The sequence below is a fragment of the Piliocolobus tephrosceles genome, chromosome 16 (assembly GCF_002776525.5).
Source record: "Piliocolobus tephrosceles isolate RC106 chromosome 16, ASM277652v3, whole genome shotgun sequence".
Classification (NCBI taxonomy): Eukaryota; Metazoa; Chordata; class Mammalia; order Primates; family Cercopithecidae; genus Piliocolobus; species Piliocolobus tephrosceles.
This window is the reverse complement of record NC_045449.1, coordinates 27,253,695-27,277,572: the sequence shown is the minus strand read 5'-3', so window position 1 is coordinate 27,277,572 and position 23,878 is coordinate 27,253,695. Positions and strand designations below refer to the sequence as shown.

General features: G+C 41.1%; 1 protein-coding gene across 3 annotated transcripts in view; it reads left to right on the top strand.

Moving 5' to 3' along the window:
• Positions 1–23,878, top strand: part of MYO1D (myosin ID) — a 379,960-nt gene that overhangs the window by 277,048 nt on the left and 79,034 nt on the right. The window contains exon 22 of one of the 3 annotated variants that reach the window (XM_023182886.3): positions 19,726–21,324. The exons of 1 other annotated variant lie outside the window; for it this stretch is intronic. In XM_023182886.3, the coding sequence (XP_023038654.1) occupies positions 19,726–19,792 (67 nt within the window). In that variant the 3' untranslated portion in view covers positions 19,793–21,324. Of the gene's footprint in view, positions 1–19,722; positions 21,325–23,878 lie in introns of those variants that run through there. One more of the 3 variants, XM_023182885.3, reaches the window with a different exon arrangement.

The following is a 23,878-nucleotide window of genomic DNA, read 5'->3' as shown; positions in this document are numbered from 1 at the left end:
GAGTATGCTGAATGCTGGGGGCTGCAGCTTTCCATTCACTTTTCTTTAACAACTACAGAATTAGAAATAATTTCAGACTCTCCTTGTCAATGAGCTGACAAGGAAGCAGGATGTAGGAATTCCTGCTCAGATCAGCAGTTTCATAATAAGTAGAAGACTTTGAAACCACAACTAGAGTCTGCACACAAGCCAGCTCTCCAGCTTAAAAACTGATAAATGATTTTGGCTACAAACAGGTGGGCTATAAGAAGGAGCCCCGAAAAACCCATATGCCCCTTTATGTAAGAACACCAAAACTACATAGATGTCTCCTTAGTTGGGAGGCCTATAAAGGAAGATATTAACAGTAAGAGGGATATAGATATTATAAGACTTGAAAAGCCTATTTCTGAAAAGGCCAATAATATAAAATTTATATTACAGAAACCATCTGCTTATACTCTGCATAAAATTCAAGAAAGCATAGATTCTACATAAACAGGCCCAAGATTACATGGCAGACTGAGATGAAGAGTGTGCTGGCTGAGAAACAAACAAAAGTATTCAATTCTTTGAATGCAGTAAGGAAAGATATTTTAAAACGTAAATCAACATTAAAATCTGAAAATGGCACAGTTGATATTGAAGTAAATAGAATTGATGTGAAAGGAAAGTTTGAAGTCTCTCAGTGTGCAGAATTTACAGTTATAATGGGCAACATGTTATCTTTCTTAGCAATATACAAAATACGGGTACATCTTACAGAGACGGCATCTTATATTCAATAAAGTATGGTAATTTAAAACATACAAAAAGAAAATATGTCTGTACTGAATGCACCTTTCTGAAGCTCCAGAGAACCTACTTTGTTATCATGATGACCTTTTTTAATTTCAAGGGTTAACTATACATATGTATAATTACATATATATAATATATATGTAATTTTCCAGCTTAAAAGCTGAGAAATGATGATTTTGGCTACAAACAAGTGGGCTATAAGAAAGAGCCCCGAAGGGTCCATATGCCCCTTTATGTAAGAACACCAAGACTGGTGTCCTTTTAATATATATAACTCTTTTTTTTTTTTGAGACGGAGTCTCACACTGTTGCCCGGGCTGGAGTGCAGTGGCATGATCTCGGCTCACTGCAACCTGTGCCTGCCAGGTTCACGCAATTCTCCTGCCTCCACCTCCCAAGTAGCTGCGATTACAGGCATGCGCCACCGCGCCCGGCTAATTTTTTGTATTTTTAGTAGAGACGGGGTTTCACTATGTTGGGCAGACTGGTCTCAAACTCCTGACCTCATGATCCACCCACCTCAACCTCCCAAAGTGCTGGGATTACAGGCATGAGCCACCGTGCCCGGCCTATATATATAACTCTCCTTTTATATATAATTATGTATATAGTTAATCCTTGAAACTACAAAGTGTGTATTAAACACACAGACCTGGGAGTGGAATGAGATTCTCTTACAAAGGAACAAAAATTAAGATACCCTCCATCTTCTGTACTGCAGCAGTAAATGCTAGAATCCTGTGGAGCAACATCTTTAGTCTTCTAAGGAGAAAAGGTTAGAGAGCAAAAATGATATGCCCAACCAAGTTGTCATTTGTGTTTATCAGGCAAACGAGCCTCAGAAAGCCTGCTGCTGGGGCCCTTTGGAGGAGGAACTGCTATGATCCAGGAGTCAAATGCTGTCACAATCTCCATCTCTCATCTTCACATCTCTTGTCTTACCAGCTTCACTCTCCTGTAATGGTGGCTTCCACATGACTGGAAACTCTATATCTCCTTTTCCAGCTTTGCTACCAGTGGGAAATTAAGAGAATGTTCTCTGGGCCATTGTCCTAAAACCCACTGTTCCCACTGACTCAATAACTGTGGCCAGAATAATCATTGTCATGGCATGGGTAAGACGCCTACCCCAGTGACAGTCACTTTGCCCAAAGAAGTGGTGTCTTCCAAGAACATGGAAGTCTCCAGTAAAACCTGAGGAAGAGCATGTTTTGGAAGAGAGCGAGGCAGAGTGGGGTGGGAGTGACTGGGGACAAAGTGTATGGGGCCAGCATTTCCGGAAAGGAGCGGAAGTGATACACGGTCCTGGGCAAGAAAAACAAATGGTATCACATTGTTTTTAATTGCGAAAACATAACAAACCATATAAAAGTTTATCAAAACAAACATGGTTAAATACGTCATGGTATTTCCATAAAATTAAGAAGCATGCAGGCATGAAAAAGACAAAGACAGTCTTTCTTTATCAGGGCTCCTTAAAGTGTGGGCTCCATATGCATTAGAATCACCTGAAGGTGTTTTTTCAAAAGGCAGCTCCCCGGGCCCATCCCAGGCCCTGTAAATCAGACTCTCCAGGAACCTACATTCTTCGTAAGCTACCCAGGTGATCCCTATGCTGAAGCTTGACAGCCACTGGTTTCATGAACTGACATAGAAAATGACCAGAATGAGCACATCATGTTTTCACATGGCCAATTTGCTGATGCCATTGTGATGAAAGTAGGTTTTTTTTTTTTAATGAAATCACCAAAGATTCATGTTTTTGAAATTGCTGACAAGTGCAAAAGAAACATTCCCTACTGCCCCAGTAAATACAGAGGGGGTGGAAAGAGGGCTGAGGCTCAGAGAATAGGGGTAAAGAAGGAATGGAGAGTAGAAATGAGTGGAGGATTACAGAGAAATTACACAGAACCAGGATCCTGTTTACCACATCCACTTGTGCTAGACAGAGCTGCCTGTCATTCCAAGCAATGGTTTTTAATTACCCTAAGAAGTTCGCAGTGAGGGCCCACCTGCCCACTTCCAGCTAGGAAACCCCACCTGCGAAGAGCAGGCTTCCACATAATGAACTTAACCTATTTATATACACTCAGCCCACCTGCTATACACAAAAGAGTGCAGAGAGAAATCTTAAAAGGTTTTCAGTGTGACTAAGCTGGGACAAAAATCAAACAGTGTTAAAATGTAACAGCTGTTGTGTACTGTGAGCAGTCTACTGACTTTCCATCTCTCCCTGTGCACTGTGCCCATCTGCACTGAGAAGCAGCTGCCCTTGGGCAAAGCTCACCAAGAGGATGTGCAGGGGCACAGCCATCCTCAGCTTTACCTGCTTTGATGACAGGAGATTTTCTGGGGATTTTTGTGCAGATCAAAGATTCTTATTTGCTTTGTGACGTGTTCATCATTGCCTTTTATGTTGAAAGATTGAATCCAAAAATACTGGAAAACTGATCTTTTCAGCGTTTCCACGGCTAGCTATTGTACCTGTAGAGTAATCATATTACTTTTTAAAGGCCATAGCTCTAAACTTCACAATATATGTTAAAACAGAGATCTTCCTGTGAGGTATTCATGAATTCACCAAATGATTAGTGAATAATACCCTGGTTCGTGCTGTCTGTTGGAATTTTTTTCTAAATTGAATGTCAGATATAACTCTTCAACTTAATGCGATTTTTAAAAAGCTCTCTTAATGTGTTTATTTCAGGTCTTAGCAGCTATACTGGAATCAGGAGTTTATATAAGCATAATATAGTCAGTGAAGTGTTTTATCTGCGACGAACACTGTTCTGTTTTTATACCATCATTCAGCATGCATGCACTAAGCACCCATCACAGGTCAGGCTACGGGTGGTAGGAGGGATACCAAGAAGAACCCTGCAGTCCTTTCCAGTCCTTTCCCTTCAAACAACTCTTAATCCCATGAAAAGACAGCGTGTATGTTATACTGCCCAGTACGTACTATAATAAAACCATGGACAAAGGCCATGGAAACACAGGGGATAAACCAGCCCCCTTTGCCTACCAGAGTCAGGAGATCCCTGGCAGAGCAAATGATCACCCAGTTGGGTCTTCAAGTTTAGTTGGAGGTTATCAGCTCGGGGATGAGGTGAGATTTTCCCCAGAGAAGGGAGCAGAATATGCAACAACTTGGTGGAGCTGGTACATTTGGAGAATTGGGTGATTGCAGGGGACCAAAGGGGCTGTAGCAAGAAATGAGACTGGAAAAATAAGAAGCTTATAAAAGCCCATGCCAATGAAATTGTGTAGCAGGATGAGCCACAGACAAGAACCCCTCAGACACCGAGTTGTAGAAGGAAAGGGCTTTATTCAGCTGACAGCATCGGCAGACTCATGTCTCCAAAAACCAAGCTTCCCGAGTGAGCAATTTCTGTCCCTTTTAAGGGCTCACAACTCTAAGGGGGTCCACGTGAGAGGGTCGTGATCGATTGAGCAAGCAGGGAGTACGTGACTGGGGGCTGCGTGCACCGGTAATTAGAATGGAACAGGACAGGGATGTTCACGATGCTTTTCCATGCCATGTCTGGAATCCATAGATAACACAAGCACTCAGGTCAGGGGCTGATCTTTAACTACCAGGCCCAGGGCAGAGTGCTGGGCCATCTGCCTGTGGATTACATTTCTGCCTTTTAGTTTTTACTTCTTCTTTCTTTGGAGGCAGAAATTAGGCATAAGACAATATGAGAGGTGGTCTCCTCCCTTGTTTGAACTTTAACATATAAGTAATGGGGAGAAATAAATACAAAAATATAAAACTGTCCAACAAGACAAAGCCTGATGACACAGCTATCGCCTAGCCTGGACATGCTCAAGAATGCAAAATAATTGTTCACTTAAGGGAAGTGGGAACTTGAGGAACACTAGTTGATATGTAATACATCTGTGGGCCCCACATGCCAAAAAAGTTAATTGAACAGAGAAAGAGCTAGTGAGAGAGATGTTACAAAGGCAGATGTGAGAAACCTCAGTAATAAAACCAGGAATCAAAAATCGTCATGGAGTAAAAACTATAACAAAATTCTTTAGCTTTTGTAGCTCCCCTGAAATTTGTTATTTTGCCACCCCTATAGTAATTAGCAATAAAAATCCCTAGAATGAGAAGGACCTAGATTTTTGCCTTCAGGGACAGCAAGGAAGCAAGATGTTAAAGAAGCTTCCTCCTGTTCTACAGCCATTCATAGGGGGAGCAGATTCTCAAGGGACAGTATGAATGATGGAAATGTTAAATTGGGGAGGAGGCGGAGCTTGAGTGTGGGGGCATTTATTGTTTGGCCCAGTAACCCCTTCTTCTGGGACCTTCCTCTCCCCTGTCACACTTCTGCATGGTCCGACGAGAAGCACCACATCCTTACATCACCCTACTCCCTGACAAGAGCTGACTATAGGGCACAGGTAGTATCTGACCCAACCTGGACCGCTTTCCCTGTCCCTCAAGATTTTTGGGCTTTGGATCAGAGAAGACTTATAATTCATTGACTCTCCTATGCATGGAGGCAAAACGCTTGGGAGCTGTGGCTCAACATGTTTCCAAAGGTGAGAAGTTGGGTTCAGTAAGAGAGAACAGCATAGAGCATAGCGAACCCACGGGGAGCAGCAGGACTCGAGGTGAAGCAGGACCTGAAACATCCAAGCCCCAGGTCTGCCTCCGCAGGAGGCCAGCCACCTTGTAGCCATCAGACTGTATGCCCTTTGTTGATTTTGTGTGACCTGAAGCAGACCAATTTGTCAAAATCCAGTTCACAAATGTGCACATGGTTGACACTGTTTTACTGTACACTTGGAAATTGTTGGGAGGATGAATTTTATTCTCTTGGTGAGACAGTGGGGTGCCACAGGTTTTGGGTTTTTTTGTTTGCTTTTTGTTTTTGTTTTTTTGAGACAAAGTTTTGCTCTGTACCCAGACTGGAATGCAGTGGTGCAATCTCGGCTCACTGCAACCTCCATCTCCTGAGTTCAAGCGATTCTCCTGCCTCAGCCTCCCAAGTAGCTGGGACTACAGGCATGTGCCACCATGCCCAGCTAATTTTTTTAGTAGAGATGGGGTTTCCCCACATTGGCCAGGCTGGTCTTAAACTCCTGGCCTCAAGAGATCCACCTGCCTCAGCTTCCCAAAGTGCTGGGATTACAGGCTGAGCCACCATGCCCAGCCTTTGCCACAGTTTTTTAAATGGATTTTAAAAATTAGTTCACCAGAAGTCAGTTTGCTCAATACCAATTTATGGAACTTTTAAAAATTTGTGAAGTTACCAAAAACTAGTCTTGAAAAAAATCCTTGAATATGTCCCTTCTAACAGCTTTTTAATACATGTTCAGGGTCAAAAAAAAAACTAAGGCTCTTGGGTTGGTTTAGTCTTTTTAAGTGTAGCAGAAAAAAATGGACTTCACTCGAATGTACAGGTATGCTGTTTGGAGTTTATTTTGAACGATCAGGGAAGGACATCCCTCTGTCAGATGCTTCCAAACAACTAGCAAGCACGTGTGTCTTTTATCAGGCATCACGCTCTTAAAGGGACTCCTCCCAGATAGCAGTGCCAGATACTAGGGTTTGACTGTCAGAAACAAGCAACCTACATTTCAGGTCATGCAGATCCACATTTTTCCTGAAAGGTAGCTCTACACACTTTCCAACCAGCAACTATCAAAATCGACAGATTTTAGCATTTCCTATGGGGACTTTAGCTTATCCTAAAATTTGAAATCCTCTTTGTTATTTTCCATTTGATATTTAGCTTTCTTCTATCAAATTTGCCAGATGACTAATTATCTAATTTACCAAATTTATAGATTTACCAAAAATGGAAAGTATACAATTCAGCTAGGTGAGCTGGCAATTAATAGTTTTTGAGGATTTCTACAAAGTTCTAATTGATTGCTTTTCATTTTGTTTTCATAACAACAGTTTAAGGAATGGTCTGTTTGTTTCTGGCCCTGCTGCTGCAGCTGGAAGTAGCTGGAACAGAGGAGAGAAGGGAAGAAAGGAGAGTCTGTGCCCAGTGCATCTGGGCCGCCAATCCCACAGGGAAGGGAGGCTGAAGAGCAGAGGGAGGGGAAGACTAGGGGGCCAAGAAGGGGTAGGCTAAAGGGTGAGAGAGAGGCTGAAGACCCAAGAACCCCAGGTATTCACAGCCCCCATTGACCCTGCTAATTCGTCCAACAAAAATTGGATAAACAAAAGTCAGCCTTGTTAAATATGCAAATGTGGTAAATTTGGCAAACTAGTCATTCAGCAGATGACCTTTGGTGAATTCACCATTTGGCAAGTGACTTTTTTTTTTTTTTGGAAACGGAGTTTCACTCTTGTCACCCAGGCTGGAGTGCAGTGGTGCGATCTTGGCTCACTGCAGCCTCCACTTCCCGGGTTCAAGCAATTCTTCTGCCTCCACCTCCCGAGTAGCTGGGATTACAGGTGCCCACCACCACGCCTGGCTAATTTTTGTATTTTTAGTAGAGACGGGATTTCACCATGTTGGCCAGGCTGGTCTCAAACCCCTGACCTCAAGTGTTCCGCTCACCTCAGGTTCCCAAAGTGCTGGGGTTACAGGTGCAAGCCGCCACCCCTGGCCTGGCAAGTTACTTTTTAATCAATGAATTGCCCTAGTTCATAACAACTTCTCCTTTTTGCTTAAGTCATTATGAATTGAGTTTCTGTCACTTGCATCCAACAGAGTCCTAACCTAATGAGTCTTGGAAAAACTAGTAACAAAAATGAGCGAGGAGCACTGCTTGTTGTTACAAGGGTACAACAAACATCACTGTTTAGAGAAAATGGTATCATGTTAAAGAAACTTGTTTTCATCCTACCTATCAAGAAATAAGTTTTTGAAACTAAGAACAAGCATCAAGAGGGAATTTAAAGCCCAACTAGGAAAAGAGGACTGCTGGATGCTTTATTAATTCACACCTCCAGGCCAGATGACTCACATCCTGAGACACTGGAAAGCATTTTGATACGAACCCCCATTCATTCTCAGAAATCTTTGAGCAGTCATGGAGAGTGGTAAAGGGAAGGCAGGCAAAGGTTTTCCTTGTTGTGCAAACGTGAACACAGGTGCAAAAATTATTATTATTGTTGAACCTGACATAAATTTTCGCAAAATTCTAAAATTATCATAGTTTATACATACTTAAAGAAAAAAAGCAACAAAAGAAAGCATAAGTTCAGTGAGAAGAAATTGGGTAAAACTAACAATTTTTCTTAAACAATGACTTGAATGAAGACATACTTACAAATTTGCATATAAGAAAAACCCAGGAAGGGGCTGGGCGCGGTGGCTCACGCCTGTAATCCCAGCACTTTGGGAGCCCGAGGCAGGCAGATCACGAGATCAGGAGATCGAGACCATCCTGGCGAACACTGTGAAACTCCATCTCTACTAAAAATACAAAAAAATTAGCCGGGCGTGGTGGCGGACCCCTATAGTCCCAGCTACTCAGGAGGCTGAGGCAGGAGAATGGCGTGAACCCCGGGGGCAGAGCTTGCAGTGAGCAGAGATTGCGCCACTGCACTCCAGCCTGGGTGACAGAGCGAGACTCATCTCAAAAAAAAAGAAAAACCCAGGAAGGTTAACTTATATTTTGATGACAGGTTAGGATTCGAAGTCTCTTGACAGACTAGAATAATGAGAAGAAACCACACAACTATATAAATGTAAAATTCTGCCTTTGGGTTCAGAATGTTATTTGCACACATAGGGAGTAGGAAAGCCTCAGGGCCCATTCGGTCCTCAAGATGCTAAAATTTGTGATTCTTTCCGTCATAGGCGACACTAGAGTGGAGATAAGAAACCACCAGAGAAGAAAGGAAGAGATCATTCTTTCAGATTAATTTTTCCCCCTGAATTTTCTTTTTTTTTTTTTTTTTTTTTGAGACGGAGTCTCACTCTGACATCCAGGCTGGAGTGCAGTGCAGTGGTGCGATCTCGGCTCACTGCAGGCTCCACCTCCCGGGTTCACGCCATTCTCCTGCCTCAGCCTCCCATGTAGCTGGGACTACAGGCGCCCACCACCACGCCCGGCTAATTTTTGTATTTGTAGTGGAGGTGGGGTTTCACCATGTTAGCCAGGATGGTCTCAATCTCCTGACCTCATGATCCACCCATCTCGGCCTCCCAAAGTGCTGGGATTACAGGCGTGTGCCACCGCACCCGACCCCCCTGAATTTTCAGAGGGTAAGGAACATAGTATTTTCTGGAGCTTAGAACACGGACAAAGGCTCAGCAAACGAATTCCTATGGTTTGCTCAGGTGTTTCCCCATGGCATGCATTCCTTACCAGATCCTCTGCAAATCCCAGACTTCTCTATTTAATGAGGAAAGGTTTGTTCGATTGAATTCAAAGACCATCCTCTAACCTTTCTTAAAAAGGTAATAGCAATTGCTTCCTTTAACTTCTCTTTGACACGTAGAGAAATTATTCTAAGCCTCCTTTTCTTCAATATTTGAAATTGAAAGAAGTAGCCGAAATGATATTTATGGTTAAAAAAAAAAAAAAGTTTTTTGCACTTAATGTTTTTTATTTTTGGTCTTTAGCTGTCTCAAAAAAAATATGGAATATTGAATTTCCTATAATTGTTATGTATTAATTGTATAACTAGAAAAAAATTATTTAAACATTAATATGAGACTATTTTAGACTGCCCTTCCTTTTTTTTTGAGACAGATTCTTGCTCTCTTGCCCAGATTGGAGTGCAGTGGCGTGATCTCAGCCCACTGCAACCTCCGCCTCCCATGTTCAAAAGATTCCCTTGCCTCAGCCTCCTGACTAGCTGGGATTACAGGCACCTGCTACCACACCTGGCTAATTTTTGTATTTTTAGTAGATATAAGGTTTCACCATGTAGGCCAGACTGGTCTCAAACTCCTGACCTCAGGTGATCCTCCCACCTCAGCCTCTCAAAGTGCTGGGATTGCAGGCGTGAGCTACCGCGCCTGGCCAGACTGCCCTTTCTTCCAGAAACAAAGCAACTAGTAGCCAGTAAATTCACATAACATTTTCATAATGGAAAAAATCAGCTCAATCCATGCAACCATCGCTGGCAAGACAGAATCATTACTAAATGAAGCAAAGAGTTATATCTGGTCTTAGGAGGAAAGATACCAGGCTTAGAATATCATTTACAAAATGAAAAGAATCTGAGGGTATAAGAAAAAACGAAATTTAGATATAAAATGGAAAAGGAAAGCAGCCTTACAGAATGATTCAGAGAACTCCTTGTCAGAAAAAAGGGAAAAAATGAGAGAACAATTTGTTAAAGAATATTATATTTCTTGCTAACCAAGACAAATGAAAACAACCCAAGCCCAGTGTAGCTAAATTTTGCCATCAGAATTAGTAACTTTCCACATCTGAGGCTTTGATGCATAGAAATTCTTGGCCTTCTCTGCTTGGCATATGCTTTGAATTAACACACCTATTAGGAATGAGTATTTGACAGGAAACAGACAATGTGGCTTCTAGTCTTAACTCTGCCACCAGCTAGCTATAGGCCTTTGAGCAGATCAACATTTTTTTGTTCCATAGTTTATCAAAAGGCAGCTCCAAATTTGTTCTTTCCTTTAAAATATATATTTCTTTTTACAAGATGAAAAAGTTCTGGGCCAGGTGCTGTGGCTCATGCCTGTAATTCCAGCACTTTGGTAGGCTGCGGCAAGAGGATCAGGAGTTTGAGACTGGGTTGAACAACATGGCAAGACTCTGTCTCTTCAAAAAAATTTGAAAATTAGCAGGTCGTGGTGGCATGCACCTGTAGTACCACTACTCCAACTGCAAAGGCTGAGGCAGGCAGGAGGATCACTTGAGGCCAGGAGGTCAAGGCTGCAGTGAGCTAGTCCAGCCTGGATGACTGTGAGACCCTGGCTCAAAAAAAAAAAAAAAAAGTTCTGAAGATCTATTTCACAACAGTGGCAGTGGAAATATGGTTATTACTACTGAACTGTATACTTGAAAATAGTTAAGATGGTAAAAGAATAACATAAAAGTCAATGTTGGTTGGCCAGCATCATAGAAACCAGAAAAATCTATTTCTTGAGGCTCAGTCACATATCAGACATTTTAGGCACAAGGATGCAAAGACCAACCTCCTGCCATAAGTTACTGCCTTATCAAGGGAAACAAATGTATAATGTGTAATAAGTTTGTAGAAGTATGAAGAAAGTGGTTTAAAGCACAGAGGTAAAAGTACATCTTTAGACAGAAGTGAGATTTGGGAAAAATGTCATAAAAAAATAGGTAGTATTTGTTCTGGATACTAGAACAAAGACAGTCCCTAAAAAGTAGGACACAGCTGGACATGGTGGCTCACGCCTGTAATCCTGGCACTTTGAGAGGCTGAGGCTGGAGGACTCCTTGAGCCCAGGAGTTCGAGGCCAGCACAGAACTGCCACAGATGTTAGAAATCACCAATAATGACATTAAAATAATTATTATAACTGTGTTTTAACAAAAATTAAAGGTGTGCAAGATATCAAAAAATACCCAAATCAGCAGGGCACGTGGCACATGCCTGTAATCCAAACACTTTGTGAGGCTGGTGCAGGCAGATCACTTGAGCCCAGGAGGTTGAGGATGCAGTGAGCCATGATTGTGCCACTGTACTCCAGCCTGGGTGACAGATCAAGACTTTGCCTCAAAAACAAGAAAGAACAAACAAAGAAAAAGACTCAAACTTCTAGAAATGAAAACTATGATGTCTGATATTAAACTACAGTGGCTGGGAGTAACAACACATTAGATATTACAGAAGTAAAAATTGGTGAATTTTAAAACATAGCAATAGAAATTATCCAAAATGAAGCACAAAGAAAAGGTAAAATTTCAAAAAATGAATAAATCATCAGGGAACTGTGGGATAACTTCAAGTGACCTAATATATAAAGGAGTAGTAAGCGAAGTACCCGAAGAAAGGAGGAGGACAGAAAAAATACTTGAAGAAATAATGGCTGAAATTTTTCCAAATTTGATGAAAACTGTATAAATCCTCAGATCCAAGAAGTCAATGAGGCCAGGCATGGTGGCTCACGCCTGTAATCCCAGCACTTTGGGAGGCTGAGTCAAGTGGATCACAAGGTCAGGAGATCGAGACCATCCTGGCTAACATGGTGAAACCCCGTCTCTACTAAAAATACAAAAAAAATTAGCTGGGCATGGTGGTGGGCGCCTGTAGTCCCAGCTACTCGGGAGGCTGAGGCAGGAGAATGGCATGAACCCAGGAGGCAGAGCTTGCAGTGAGCCGAGATTACACCACTGCACTCCAGCCTGGGTGACAGAGCAAGACTCCATGTGAAAAAAAAAAAAAAACAATCAAAGAACCCTAGGCACCAAAAAAAAAAAAAAAAAAAAAAAAAATGAAGAAAGCTACACTAAGGCATATCACAATCAAATTGCTCAAACCGGTGATAAACATTGCCAGAGGAAAAAGACACATTATATACGCAGGAATAAAGGTAAGATGACAGCAGATTTCTCGTTGGAGACAATGCAAGCAAGAGGGCAGTAGAGAAACATCTTTAAAGTACTGAAGGAAAACCCCCTCTACCTACAATTTCATACCAAACAAAAATAGCTTTCCAAAACAAAGGTGAATTAAAAGATTTTTCAGACACAAGAAAGATAAAACAGTTTATTCCCAGAAGACTCACAGTAGAAGAGATGTTAAAGTCCTTCAGAAAGAATAAAAATAGACCGGGCGCGGTGGCTCAAGCCTGTAATCCCAGCACTTTGGGAGGCCGAGACGGGCGGATCACAAGGTCAGGAGATCGAGACCATCCTGGCTAACACGGTGACACTCCCTCTCTACTAAAAAAAAAAAAAAAACCTATTCGGGCGAGATGGCGGGCGCTTGTGGTCCCAGCTGCTCGGGAGGCTGAGGCAGGAGAATGGCGTGAACCCGGGAGGCGGAGCTTGCAGTGAGCTGAGATCCGGCCACTGCACTCCAGCCTGGGTGACAGAGCGAGACTCCATCTCAAAAAAAAAAAAAAAACCACATGGAAATATAGATCTCCAAAAGTGACGGAAGAGCACTAGAAATAATAGCTACACAAGCAAATTGTAAGATTTTTTTCCTTGTTGTTTAAATCTTTTTAAAAAACAATTATCTGTTTTAAAAATAATAGTAAAAGTAATGTGGATCAATTCATGAAGAGAACATAGCAAACTTAAATATATATGGCCCTAAAAGAATTTGAAAATATATAAAGCAAAAAACAAACAACAAGGAAAAATGGACAAATGTCTCCATAATTGATAGAACAAGTCAATAGAAAATCAGTAAGCATATAGAAAATGTGAACACTATCAACTGAGTTGAACTAGTTACCATTTATAAAACATTCTGCCTAACAGCATCAGAACACACATTCTTTTCAAGTGCATATTTGCCAGAATAGACCATATTCTGGGTCATGTCACAGTTACAGTAAATATTATATAAAAGCATTCAAAATCTCTGCCATAATGAAACAAAATTAGAAATCAATAGCAAAAAGATCCCTGGAAAAATTCCTAAATAATTGGGAGCCAAATAACACACTCCAAAGTAACTTATAGGTCAAAGGGGAAATTAAGAGACATTAGTATTTTGAACTTCATGAATATGAAAGCAATAACATTTCAAAATGAATGTAATGCTGCTGAAGCAGTACTTTTTATAGAAAGATATAGGACAATAAAATGCTTTTCTTCTAAAATGCATAGATTTTAAAAGAAAAGTCTCATGTCAGTGCCCTTGGCTTTTATGTCAAGAAACTAGAAAAAGCCAGGCATGGTGGCTCATGCCTGTATCCCAGCAATTTGGGAAGCCAAGGCAGGTGGATTGCTTGAGTCTAGGAGTTTGAGACCAGCCTGGGCAACATGGTGAAACCCCATCTCTACTAAAAAATTACAAAAAAAATCAGCCAGCCATGGTGCCTCATGCCTGTAATCTCGGCACTTTGGGAGGAGGCTGAGGCGGCAGATCACCTGTCCAAGACAGGTCAGGAGTTCAAGACCAGCCTGGCCAACATGGTGAAACTCCATCTCTAGTAAAAAATTACAAAAAAATCAGTCAGCCATGGTGCCTCATGCCTGTAATCTCAGCACTTTGGGAGGAGGCTGAGGCAGGCAGATCACCTGTCCAAAACAGGTCAGGAGTTCAAGAACAGCCTGGCCAACATGATGAAACCCCATCTCTACTAAAAATACAAAAATTAGTCAAGTGTGGTGGTGTACACCTATAGTCCCAACTACTCAGAGGCTGAGGCCAGAGAATTACTTGAAACTGGGAGCAGAGGTTGCAGTGAGCCAAGATCGCTACACTACACTCCAGCTTGGGTGACAGAGCAAGATTCCATCTCAAAACACACACACACACACACATTAGCCAGGTATGGTGGCATGCACCTGTATTCCCAGCTAGTTGGGAGGCTGAGGTGGGAGAAACACCTGAGCCCAGGAGGTTGAAGCTACAGTGAGCCAGGATTGAGCCACTGCACTCTAGCCAGGGCAGCCAGAGTGAGGCCCTGTCGGGGAAAAAAAAAAAAGAGATGGGGGGAATGCGGGGGAGAGAGAGAGAGAGGAAGGAAGGAAGAGAGAGAGAAAAGGAAAAGGGAGGGAGGGAGGGAGGGACTAGAAAAATAAAAGCAAATTAAACCAAAGAATGCGGAATAAAGTTCAGAACAGAAACCAATGAAATGAAAATCAGAAAAACAATAGCAAACATCAATAGTACCAAAATAAAATTGATACACATCTAGTAGGACTGATGAGGAAAAGCAGAAGACACAAATTCCCAATATCAACGTGAAAAATGTGACATCAGTACAAATTCTATTGATATTAACCGCGTAACAAAAGAATGTTATACAACTTTATGCCAGTAAATTTGACGGCTTAGATTAAATAGACTCCTTGAAAGACACAAACTACCAAAACTCATACAAGAAGAAATAGATAACCTGAATAGCTCTATGTATATTAAAGAAATTTAATTCATAGTTAAAACCTTTCCACAAGGGAAACTCCAGATCCAGATGCCTTTACTGGGGAGTTCTACTGTAGATTTAAGAAATAACACCAGTTCTACACAAACTCTTCCAGAAAATTAAAAAGGAGATAATGCTTTCCAGCTCATTCTGAGGCGAGTCTTCCCCTGATACCAAACCAAATGAAGATAATACAAGAAAAGAAAACTACAGACCAATGTCCATTAGGAGCATAGATGTAAGAATTATAAGCAAAATTTAGTGCATCCAATTCAGCATTTTATAAAATAACTAATCCAACAGTATATAAGAAGGATAATACATTGTGACCAAGTGGAATTTATCCCAGGCATGCAAGGTTGGTTTAACATCCAATAATCAATATATGAAATTCACCAAATAAACAACCTGAAAAAAAAAATCATCTCAGTGGTTGTAGAAAAAGCATTTAAAATCCAACATCCATTTCTGGTAAGAAAAAAAAAAAAATGCATCTATGAAAAAATCTAAAGCAAATATCATATTTAATGTTGAAAGACTGAATGCTTTCCCCTTAAGAGAGAATTTAACTCTATTGCATAGGATAACTGGTTTGTCCATTTTAGATAATTGTATTAATTGAATAATTTGTATTGCCATTTTATATTATCATGGTGGGAACAGTTTGACAGTGTTTTAAGCTAACCATATCCCTGCCACATATTCCAGCCACTCCAATCCTAGATATTTATCTAGGAGAAGTGAACATATTTATCCATATAAAGACATAACATAAATGTTAATATCAAATTATTTGTAATAGCCAAAAACTGGGAATAACCCAAATGTCCATTAGCATTGGAATGATGGATAAACAAACTGTATTATATCCATACAGTGAACTACTACTTGGTAATAAAAACAATGAGCTATTGATACACACTACAACATGGATGAATTTCAAAATAATTTTGCTTGGTGAAAGAAGCCAACCTGAAAAGTGTATCCGTTTATATACAACTCTGGAAAATACAAACTATAGGAGCAGGAAGCAGTTCAGTCGTTGTCAGGGGTCGGACAGTGGATAGGGAAGGGCAGGAAGTAGGAATTACAAAGCAGCACAAGAAACCTTTGGGGAGTAATGGACAGTATGAGTGCAATGATGGTTTCACAGGTATAATATATATCTCAAAACATGTCAAATTGTATACCTTAATTATATGGACTTTATTGTATGTCAGTGATGCCTTAATAAAGCATGCCTTAATAAAAGTGACTAGGATCTGGAGTATAGGAAGGGATGTTCAGGTGAGACAGGGCCATGAATTTTGTGTAGATACGAAAACAGCACAAACAAATACATAAAGGAACTATTTGAAAATACACTGGGCTGGACGTGGTTGTTCATGCCTGTAGTCCCAGCACTTTGGGAGACCAAGGCAGGAGGATCACTTGAGCCCAGCAGTTTGAGATCAGCCTGAGCAACATGGTGAGACCCTGTCTCTGCAAAAAAAAAAAATTTAAATTTAAATTACCTGGGTATAGTGACACATACCTGTAGTCCCAGCTACTTGGGAGGCTGAGGCAGGGAAGGATTGCCCAGGAGGCTGAGGCTGCAGTGAAATGTGATCATGCCACTGCACTCTAGCCTGGGTGACAGAGCAAGACCCTATCTCAAAAAAAGAAAAAGGGAAAAGAAAAGGAAAAAGAAAAAACATTGCCACTGTTCTGAAAACAGCAAGTAGTCCCGCGTGGCAAGATCAGAGATTGTGTTGAGGGGAGTGGCAGGAACTACCAAAACGGTTTGTAGATATGACCAGATTGTCAAGGAACTTGAAGGGAATGTAAATGAGTCTGAAGTTATGCCAAAGCAGGAAGAAGTCACCAAGGAAACATGTAGAGTGAAAAGAGGGGCCAGGATGGACCCCTAGGCACCTCGTACATGTAATAAATGGGAGGCCAAAGGGTAGGAGGAGACTTAGGGGAAGTGCTCTCCCAGAAAGAAGACAGCGAGGTCAGATGCCTCTGCAGTAAAGGAGGCCTTCCCCTAGAGCAGTCCATTTGATTTGGTGACCTTTGAAAGCACCTTTGGTAAAAGCATTGAGGGTAAAAGCCACATTGCATGCTAAAATTAATAAAAAGATTAAATGGAAGTATTATCTGATCTTTAGAATATTATCTCTTTCTATTACAAATTCTGTCATTTCAAACTCAAAGGCTTAATTTTTCATACTGTACAAGTTCAAGAAACCCAGTTCCGAGGATCTGTTCTGTAGGTGAAAACCTGAAAATCTAATTGTGGGTATATCCTAAACTCGGCCAGCTAATGCTGATTCCCAGATGAGCAGGATTCTGAAGTTATTATTCTGCTATCAGGTGAAAGTAGTAACCTTGTAAATGTGGGTGTATGATCCTGAGAAGACAGAGTGTAGTTTCCTAACCTTATACACACAGGGAATCTGATATGCCATGCCCCTTGGGGCCACTGCCTATGTGACCCTCTATGATTTGATGGCAAGTTATTGGACCTCTCATATGGGTTGAATAAAAGAACTTAGGACCATTAACAAAGGGAAATATTTTTACCACATAATTTGTGTATATGAGGTTTCAAAGCCATATTCTGCTACCCTCTTATATACAGTTTGTGGCAGCCATCTCTTATGTTTTATAAACCTGGGCATTCTGATAGCTACCTCTAAGGTCTCTTTGAAATATGTTTCTGAGGCCTGGGCGCGGTGGCTCACGCCTGTAATCCCAGCCCTTTGGGGAGGCCGAGATGGGCGGATCACGATGTCAGGAGATCAAGACTATCCTGGCTAACACAATGAAACCCTGTCTCTACTAAAAATACAAAAAATTAGCCAGGCGTGGTGGCAGGCGCCTGTAGTCCCAGCTACTCGGAAGACTGAGGCAGGAGAATGGCGTGAACCCGGGAGGCGGGGCTTGCAGTGAGCCGAGATCGTGCCACTGCACTCCAGCCTGGGTGACAGAGCGAGACTCTGTCTCAAAAGAAAAAATATATATATACATGTTTCTGAATCTTGAAAGTTCTGTCTGTTGGATTCTTACTTAGGCTCTATTTTCAACTCTTACTAGTGAAAGCTAAATCACATTCATTTTTTTGTGACTAGACTATGAGTCCTTAGTAAGTAAACTCAGTATTGCTGTTAGTTAAATGATAGCCATCTGTTCAGAAGAGCAGAACTCAAACCTTTCAGCAAAAGGAAAGGTATGAAAGTAAACATCTCAACACCTGACAAATGTTGATTAATCATTAGACACTATATATTATCTCTGTTCTAAATCACTTATCCTGGCCGGGTGTGGTGGCTCACACCTATAGTCCCAGCACTTTGGGAGGCTGAGGTGGGAGGATCACTTGAACCCAGGAGTTCATGACCAGCCCTGCCAAGACCCAGTCTCTACAAAAAATACAAAATAAAAAATTAGGCCAGGCATGGTACCTCACGCTTTTTTTTTTTTTTTTTTTTTTTTTCTGATACTGAGTCTCTGTCGCCCAGGCTGGAGTGCAATGGCGCGATCTCAGCTCACTGCAACCTCCGCCTCCTGGGTTCCAGTGATTCTCCTGTCTCACCCTCCCGAGTAGCTGGCATTACAGGCTCCCACCGCCATGCCCAGCTAATTTTTTTGTATTGTAGTAAAGATGGGGTTTCATCCTGTTGCCCAGTCTGGTCTCAAACTCCTGAGCTCAGGCAGTCTACCCGCCTCAGCCTCCCAAAGTGCTAGGATTACAGGTGTGAGCCACCGTCCCCGGCCTACCTCACCCTTTTAATCCTAGCACTTTGGGAGGCCAGAGCAGGAAGATCGTTTGAGCCCAGGAGTTCAAGAGCAGCCTGGGCAACAAAGCAAGAACCCATCTCTGTTTGAAAAAAAAAGATAAATAAAAATTTAAAAGTAAAAAATTAGCTGGGCATGGTGGTATGTGCCTGCAGTCCTATCTACTTGAGAGCCTGATGTGAGAGGATCGCTTAAACCTGGGAAGGTCAAGGCTGCCATGAACCATGATCATGCCACTGCACTTCAGCCTGGGTGACAGAGCAAGACCTTGTCTCATTCATTCATTCATAAATAAGTGACCCTTTTTAAAAAGAGGCAGTAGTAAATCAAAGCTGATATTAGATTAACAAAATATGAATGTTACCACAGAAACACATTTCTTAGGCACATGGACTACCATCATATCATTTAGTAAAATTAAGGTTATTTTGATATCCTGAATAGTATGTGATACATTATGGATATGTATTACAGAATTCTCTTTAGAATTTTGTACTGCTTTAAAAATCTTTTCACCATCCTTTTATAACAGATTACAGTTAGATAGTCACAATTGTCCTCAGAAAGCCTTGGTAGTTGACTCGAATGCAGATTCCTAAATATGCTGTCTTTTGTTGCTTCTATCTTAGAGAAATAAGGTCAGGAGACCCAGGTTCCTTTAAATATAAAACCTTGTAGTTTACAAACTTGCCATCAGTCATAGTGCTTGGAACCTAAATAGCAAGTGGGGCAGAGTAGCAGGCTTGCAAGTTCTCCAAAGTTCTTTGGGATAATAGATATTTTGACATGCTTCCTCTTTATTCTCCTGACTCACCCCTGATCTACCTAAGAGTGAACTAATTTTACTCTGATTTTGTTCTTGAAGTCTACTAATGGATTCCCTTTTATAGGTAAAAGGAGTCAAATATACAGCTTTTAGTGGTTTTGAGGTTCCTGTGGTTTTGCACCTTCACTGTTGTCACATCTCTTAGATGAGGGCATTGATTGAAACACACCAAAACAAAAAGATGCTCCCTCGACAACAAGCATACTAGGAAGCTACCTTTTAAAAGCCAGTGTTTCCTTTTCTGTGGCCATGGAACGCTAGCCTCTGCAGGTTGATTGCCACTACAGGTAGTTGAGCACAGAATAATCTTGGTGATTCTGGAGTCTATATGATGAATGTATTTCTGACCCATCAATCCAGCAGTCATCTCTCTGACGGTCAGGATCCAGGCAAACTCCAAAGAGAAGAAACAAGAGCCATTAAAAGATAATGGAGTGAAAACAAAGTTAGGAGCAACACACCCCAGAGGGAATGGGGAGTGAAGTCCACGGGATTCGCTGCATAAGATGGAAACTGGAGCAGATAGAGAACTCACTATGCATCTGATAGAACTGAGATAATAAGATGGGTATGCGTAAGTCACCCCAGAAAATCTCTTTCCTTGTACTATGTAATCACACCACATGGAAAATTTTATTTAACCAAGCAAAATTTATTGTGGATGTAATGAACTTTCAATAAAGCCTCACTAATTTCAATTTTACTCTTTCAAAATTTTCATCAGTAAATTAAAGGATACAAAAGAAATCAAATGTAAGACTTTGTAGCCTGAGGCTGCTGCCTAATGATTTTTTAATGGATTGAGCTATATACAGACAAGGTAAATCAAAGGTCCTCAGATTGGAACTATGGAAAGTAGGAAGAGCGTTTGGCTGGGCCAAAAGGACCCTTATTTAAATACCTGCTAATTATTTGAATTTTACTGTAGAATGTTTTTATCATACTTAGTATTATGTGAAATAGTACATAAATTTGGGATTCTTTCATCAAAATTAGTGCTTTAGGTTTGATTTCTGTATATCGACATGTCATTCCTTTTATTAATAACAATAATACTTCCGATACTTCCTGTTGGCTCCCACAATTATGTCAATAACTTTACCTAAACTATCTTATTTAACCTTCAAAGTCACTGTCTTACAAGGTAGACATATCTATCCTCATTTTACAAATGAAAAACCTGGAGTTCAGAGCCTATAAATGATTTGTCCAAGGTCATACAGCTAGCAAGTGGCGAGCACAGACAGATTCAAACCCAGTTTTTCTGACTTCAAAGCTCATGATCCCTGCAAACCACTGTTTTGATGTTAGGACTAGGGAGCCTCAACAGCTCGCCAGGGATGTGCTTCTTGACTTTGAGAGGACTTCAGCTACACCTCACCTTTGTGTGCCTTTACTTTTATTTTCTCAATCTGTATAGTGAGCCCACACTCAGAAGTGCCAGGCTGTCTTTCAAGATAAGTTAGATACCAGAGATAGAGCAATAAGCAAGATACTATTTCTTACCAAACTGAATTTTCAAAGAATAATGAAAAGCAAGTACAATGTGTTGGGCAGCATGAAGGAGAACTCAATGCTGTGAATAAGAAGTTTACTAAGAAAATGATTATGAAAAGAAGACTTGCAGAAAGACAATTAGCCTGATTTGGAGAAGAATTTGTGGAGACGCTATTTATATTTGAAAGAAAGAAAACTGAATTTCTTTACTCAACATACTATAATTCAAACTAACTCACTTCATTTAAATTAGCTAGCTTTACAAAATTTCATCTTGGGTGCGTCAATCTGGATAGTCTTTGCCAGTAATGATACAACTGTGTGCATGTATGTGAACTCTCTTCACTTATACTAGATGCTAAAAGAGAAGCTTTTGTAAAGTACGGAAAGATAAGTATTGTCCACCTATAATTCTATTCCCAGTCAAAGTAACGGTCAGTTACAAAGTTAAAAAAAAAAAAAAAACAAGGGATAAAATTTGGTCAGAGACCGGGCACAGTGGCTCACACTTGTGATCCCAGCACTTTAGGAGACTGAGGTGGAAGGATCACTTGAGGCCAGAAGTTCAAGACCAGCCTGGGGAATATAAGGAGGCCCTATCTCTACAAAATAAAAAATAGATTAGCCGAAAGTGGTGGCACATGCCTGTCATCCCATCTCCTCAGGAGGCTGAGGTGGAAGGATTGCTTGAGCCCAGGAGTTCAAGGCTGCAGTGTGCAGTGATCACACCACAGCACTCCAGCCTGGGTAACAGATCAAAACCTTCCCTCAAAAAAAAAAAAACCAACAACACAGTCAGAGCCTTTCACACACACCCTTTCCTATGAAGTTTCCTGAGGATATATTCCAGCAAAGTAAGGTAATAAAACAGGAAAGAAGACATGAGAGCCAAAGGTAGCAGATCCAAATCAAGAGAGAAATAAAGTCCCTGAGTGGCAGCTGTGGTACCAACTGACAGAGCAAGAAGACCCAGGACTCTGATGATTGGTACCTATGAAATGCAGGGATTCAAGGGATTTTATTCAATTTTAGACCATGGAAAAGAAAAAGCAATTGTAAGTTCCAAGAAAGAAAATAGAACATACTTGGGGACATTACTTAAATAGTGAATAATAATTATAGGTTTGCAGGAATAAAACATTCTTTGATTTTCCAACTTTTAGAATTAATCTTAACCAAAGTATAGAATCCTTAATTAAGGCCGGGCACAGTGGCTCAAGCCTATAATCCCAGCACTTTGGGAGGCCAAGACGGGCGGATCACGAGGTCAGGAGATCGAGACCATCCTGGCTAACACGGTGAAACCTCGTCTCTACTAAAAAATACAAAAAACTAGCCGGGCGAGGTGGTGGGCGCCTGCAGTCCCAGCTACTCGGGAGGCTGAGGCAGGAGAATGGCGTAAACCCGGGGGGTGGAGCTTGCAGTGAGCTGAGATCCGGCCACTGCACTCCAGCCTGGGCAACAGAGCGAGACTCCGTCTAAAAAAAAAAAAGAAAAATCCTTAATTAAGGCTACAGAACACCGAGTTGATAATAGTCAATATTTTTTCAGTGCCTTGTATGTGCCACGCATAGAAGGTGGTTGGGAATCTATAGGCAGTGAACGAAACATTTCTTAAAGGGCTCATATTCTAGAAAGGGGTATGAACGCCAAGCAAGTACAAATAAGGTAATGTCTGGAGTGCTGTGAAGAAGCTGAAATTGTATAACATGAAAGAGCATAGCTAGGGAGAAGAGGTTGCTTTTGCTAACATGGAAAGCCTGTCAGAGAGTGACCCTTCAGTTAGGATTTGAATGACGAGAAGAAGGAGATCTGAGATGTTGCCAAGCAGAAAAGTAAAGGCCCTAAAATGGAAATTAGCTTGTGACCATGGAACGATAAGGGCCTGTGTTGCTCTAGCAGAGTGAATGAGGGGAAGAGTATAGGAGATGGAAGTGAGAGATCGCCCAGACCAGATCATTGAAGGCCTCATGAATAATGATAAGGGGATTTTAATAAGAGATTTGTTAGCAAAGAGAGTGACGTGATCTGACTTATATTTCTGAAAAATCACTCTGGCCATTTTGTGGAGGGTGGATTATAGCAAGACAAGAGGGTGGCTGTTCCTAAAATTAGAAGACAGTGGCTTGTACTAACATTTTAGGCATGGAAATGACAGGACTTATGTGGGCGAAAGGGAAAGAGAGGATTTGTTTGTGGCTGAAGCATCTGGGTAGATGGAGTAGCAGTGGCTGAGAGTGGGGTACCTGGGAAAGGAGCATCTTTGAGAGGTAAAATCCAGAGATCAGTGTTGGAGATGTCACAAAGGAAGCTGCCTCAGCCTCTGGTGTAGAAGTATAGCTGGCGGGAGGTGGGCGAGGGGGAGTAGAAGTGCTGGAAGGAAGGTGGAAATACTGGCATCCACACCTTAGAAAATGGGGAATACCGAGAGAGTTTCTTGTTGATGGAACAAAAATAAAGAATACATATATTATTTAATGTGGTCAAGAAGTAATACAACTATTGATGAAAATACAGGTGAGGAGGAGAGCAGGGGTTATTCGTGATATGAACCTAGATCTGTTGTAAAGGGAAGTCATTGGATATATATCAATTTGATAATTTCAGATAAATTGAAGTTGATAAATTCAGAAAGGCAATATAAGCCTGTTATTTAGTGTTTGGAGTTCACCATAAAAAGAGCTAAAAGTAGAAGCAATTTAAAGCAAGCATGAAAGAACCAGCAGTGGGTTAAGGGACTGTTGCTTTTCATTTTTTTCAGTCTTCTGCGTGGGTTACTTTGCTAGAGTAAAAGGGTAATATTCTTAATTGCCTCAACAAAATCAGATTTTCTGGATGTGGAATGGAAGTGCTTTTTGATTTCCCAAAATTAATTGAACAGGGGAGAGAGCGTTTCAAAGTCTTATTTCTTCAATATACCACCAAGAAGTTTTCATTTTAAAATATGCTAGAAAGTGGCAGTGGGTATGCTACCAAGTGTCAAAAGAAATGGCTACTTCCTTTCTTGACTTACAGAAGT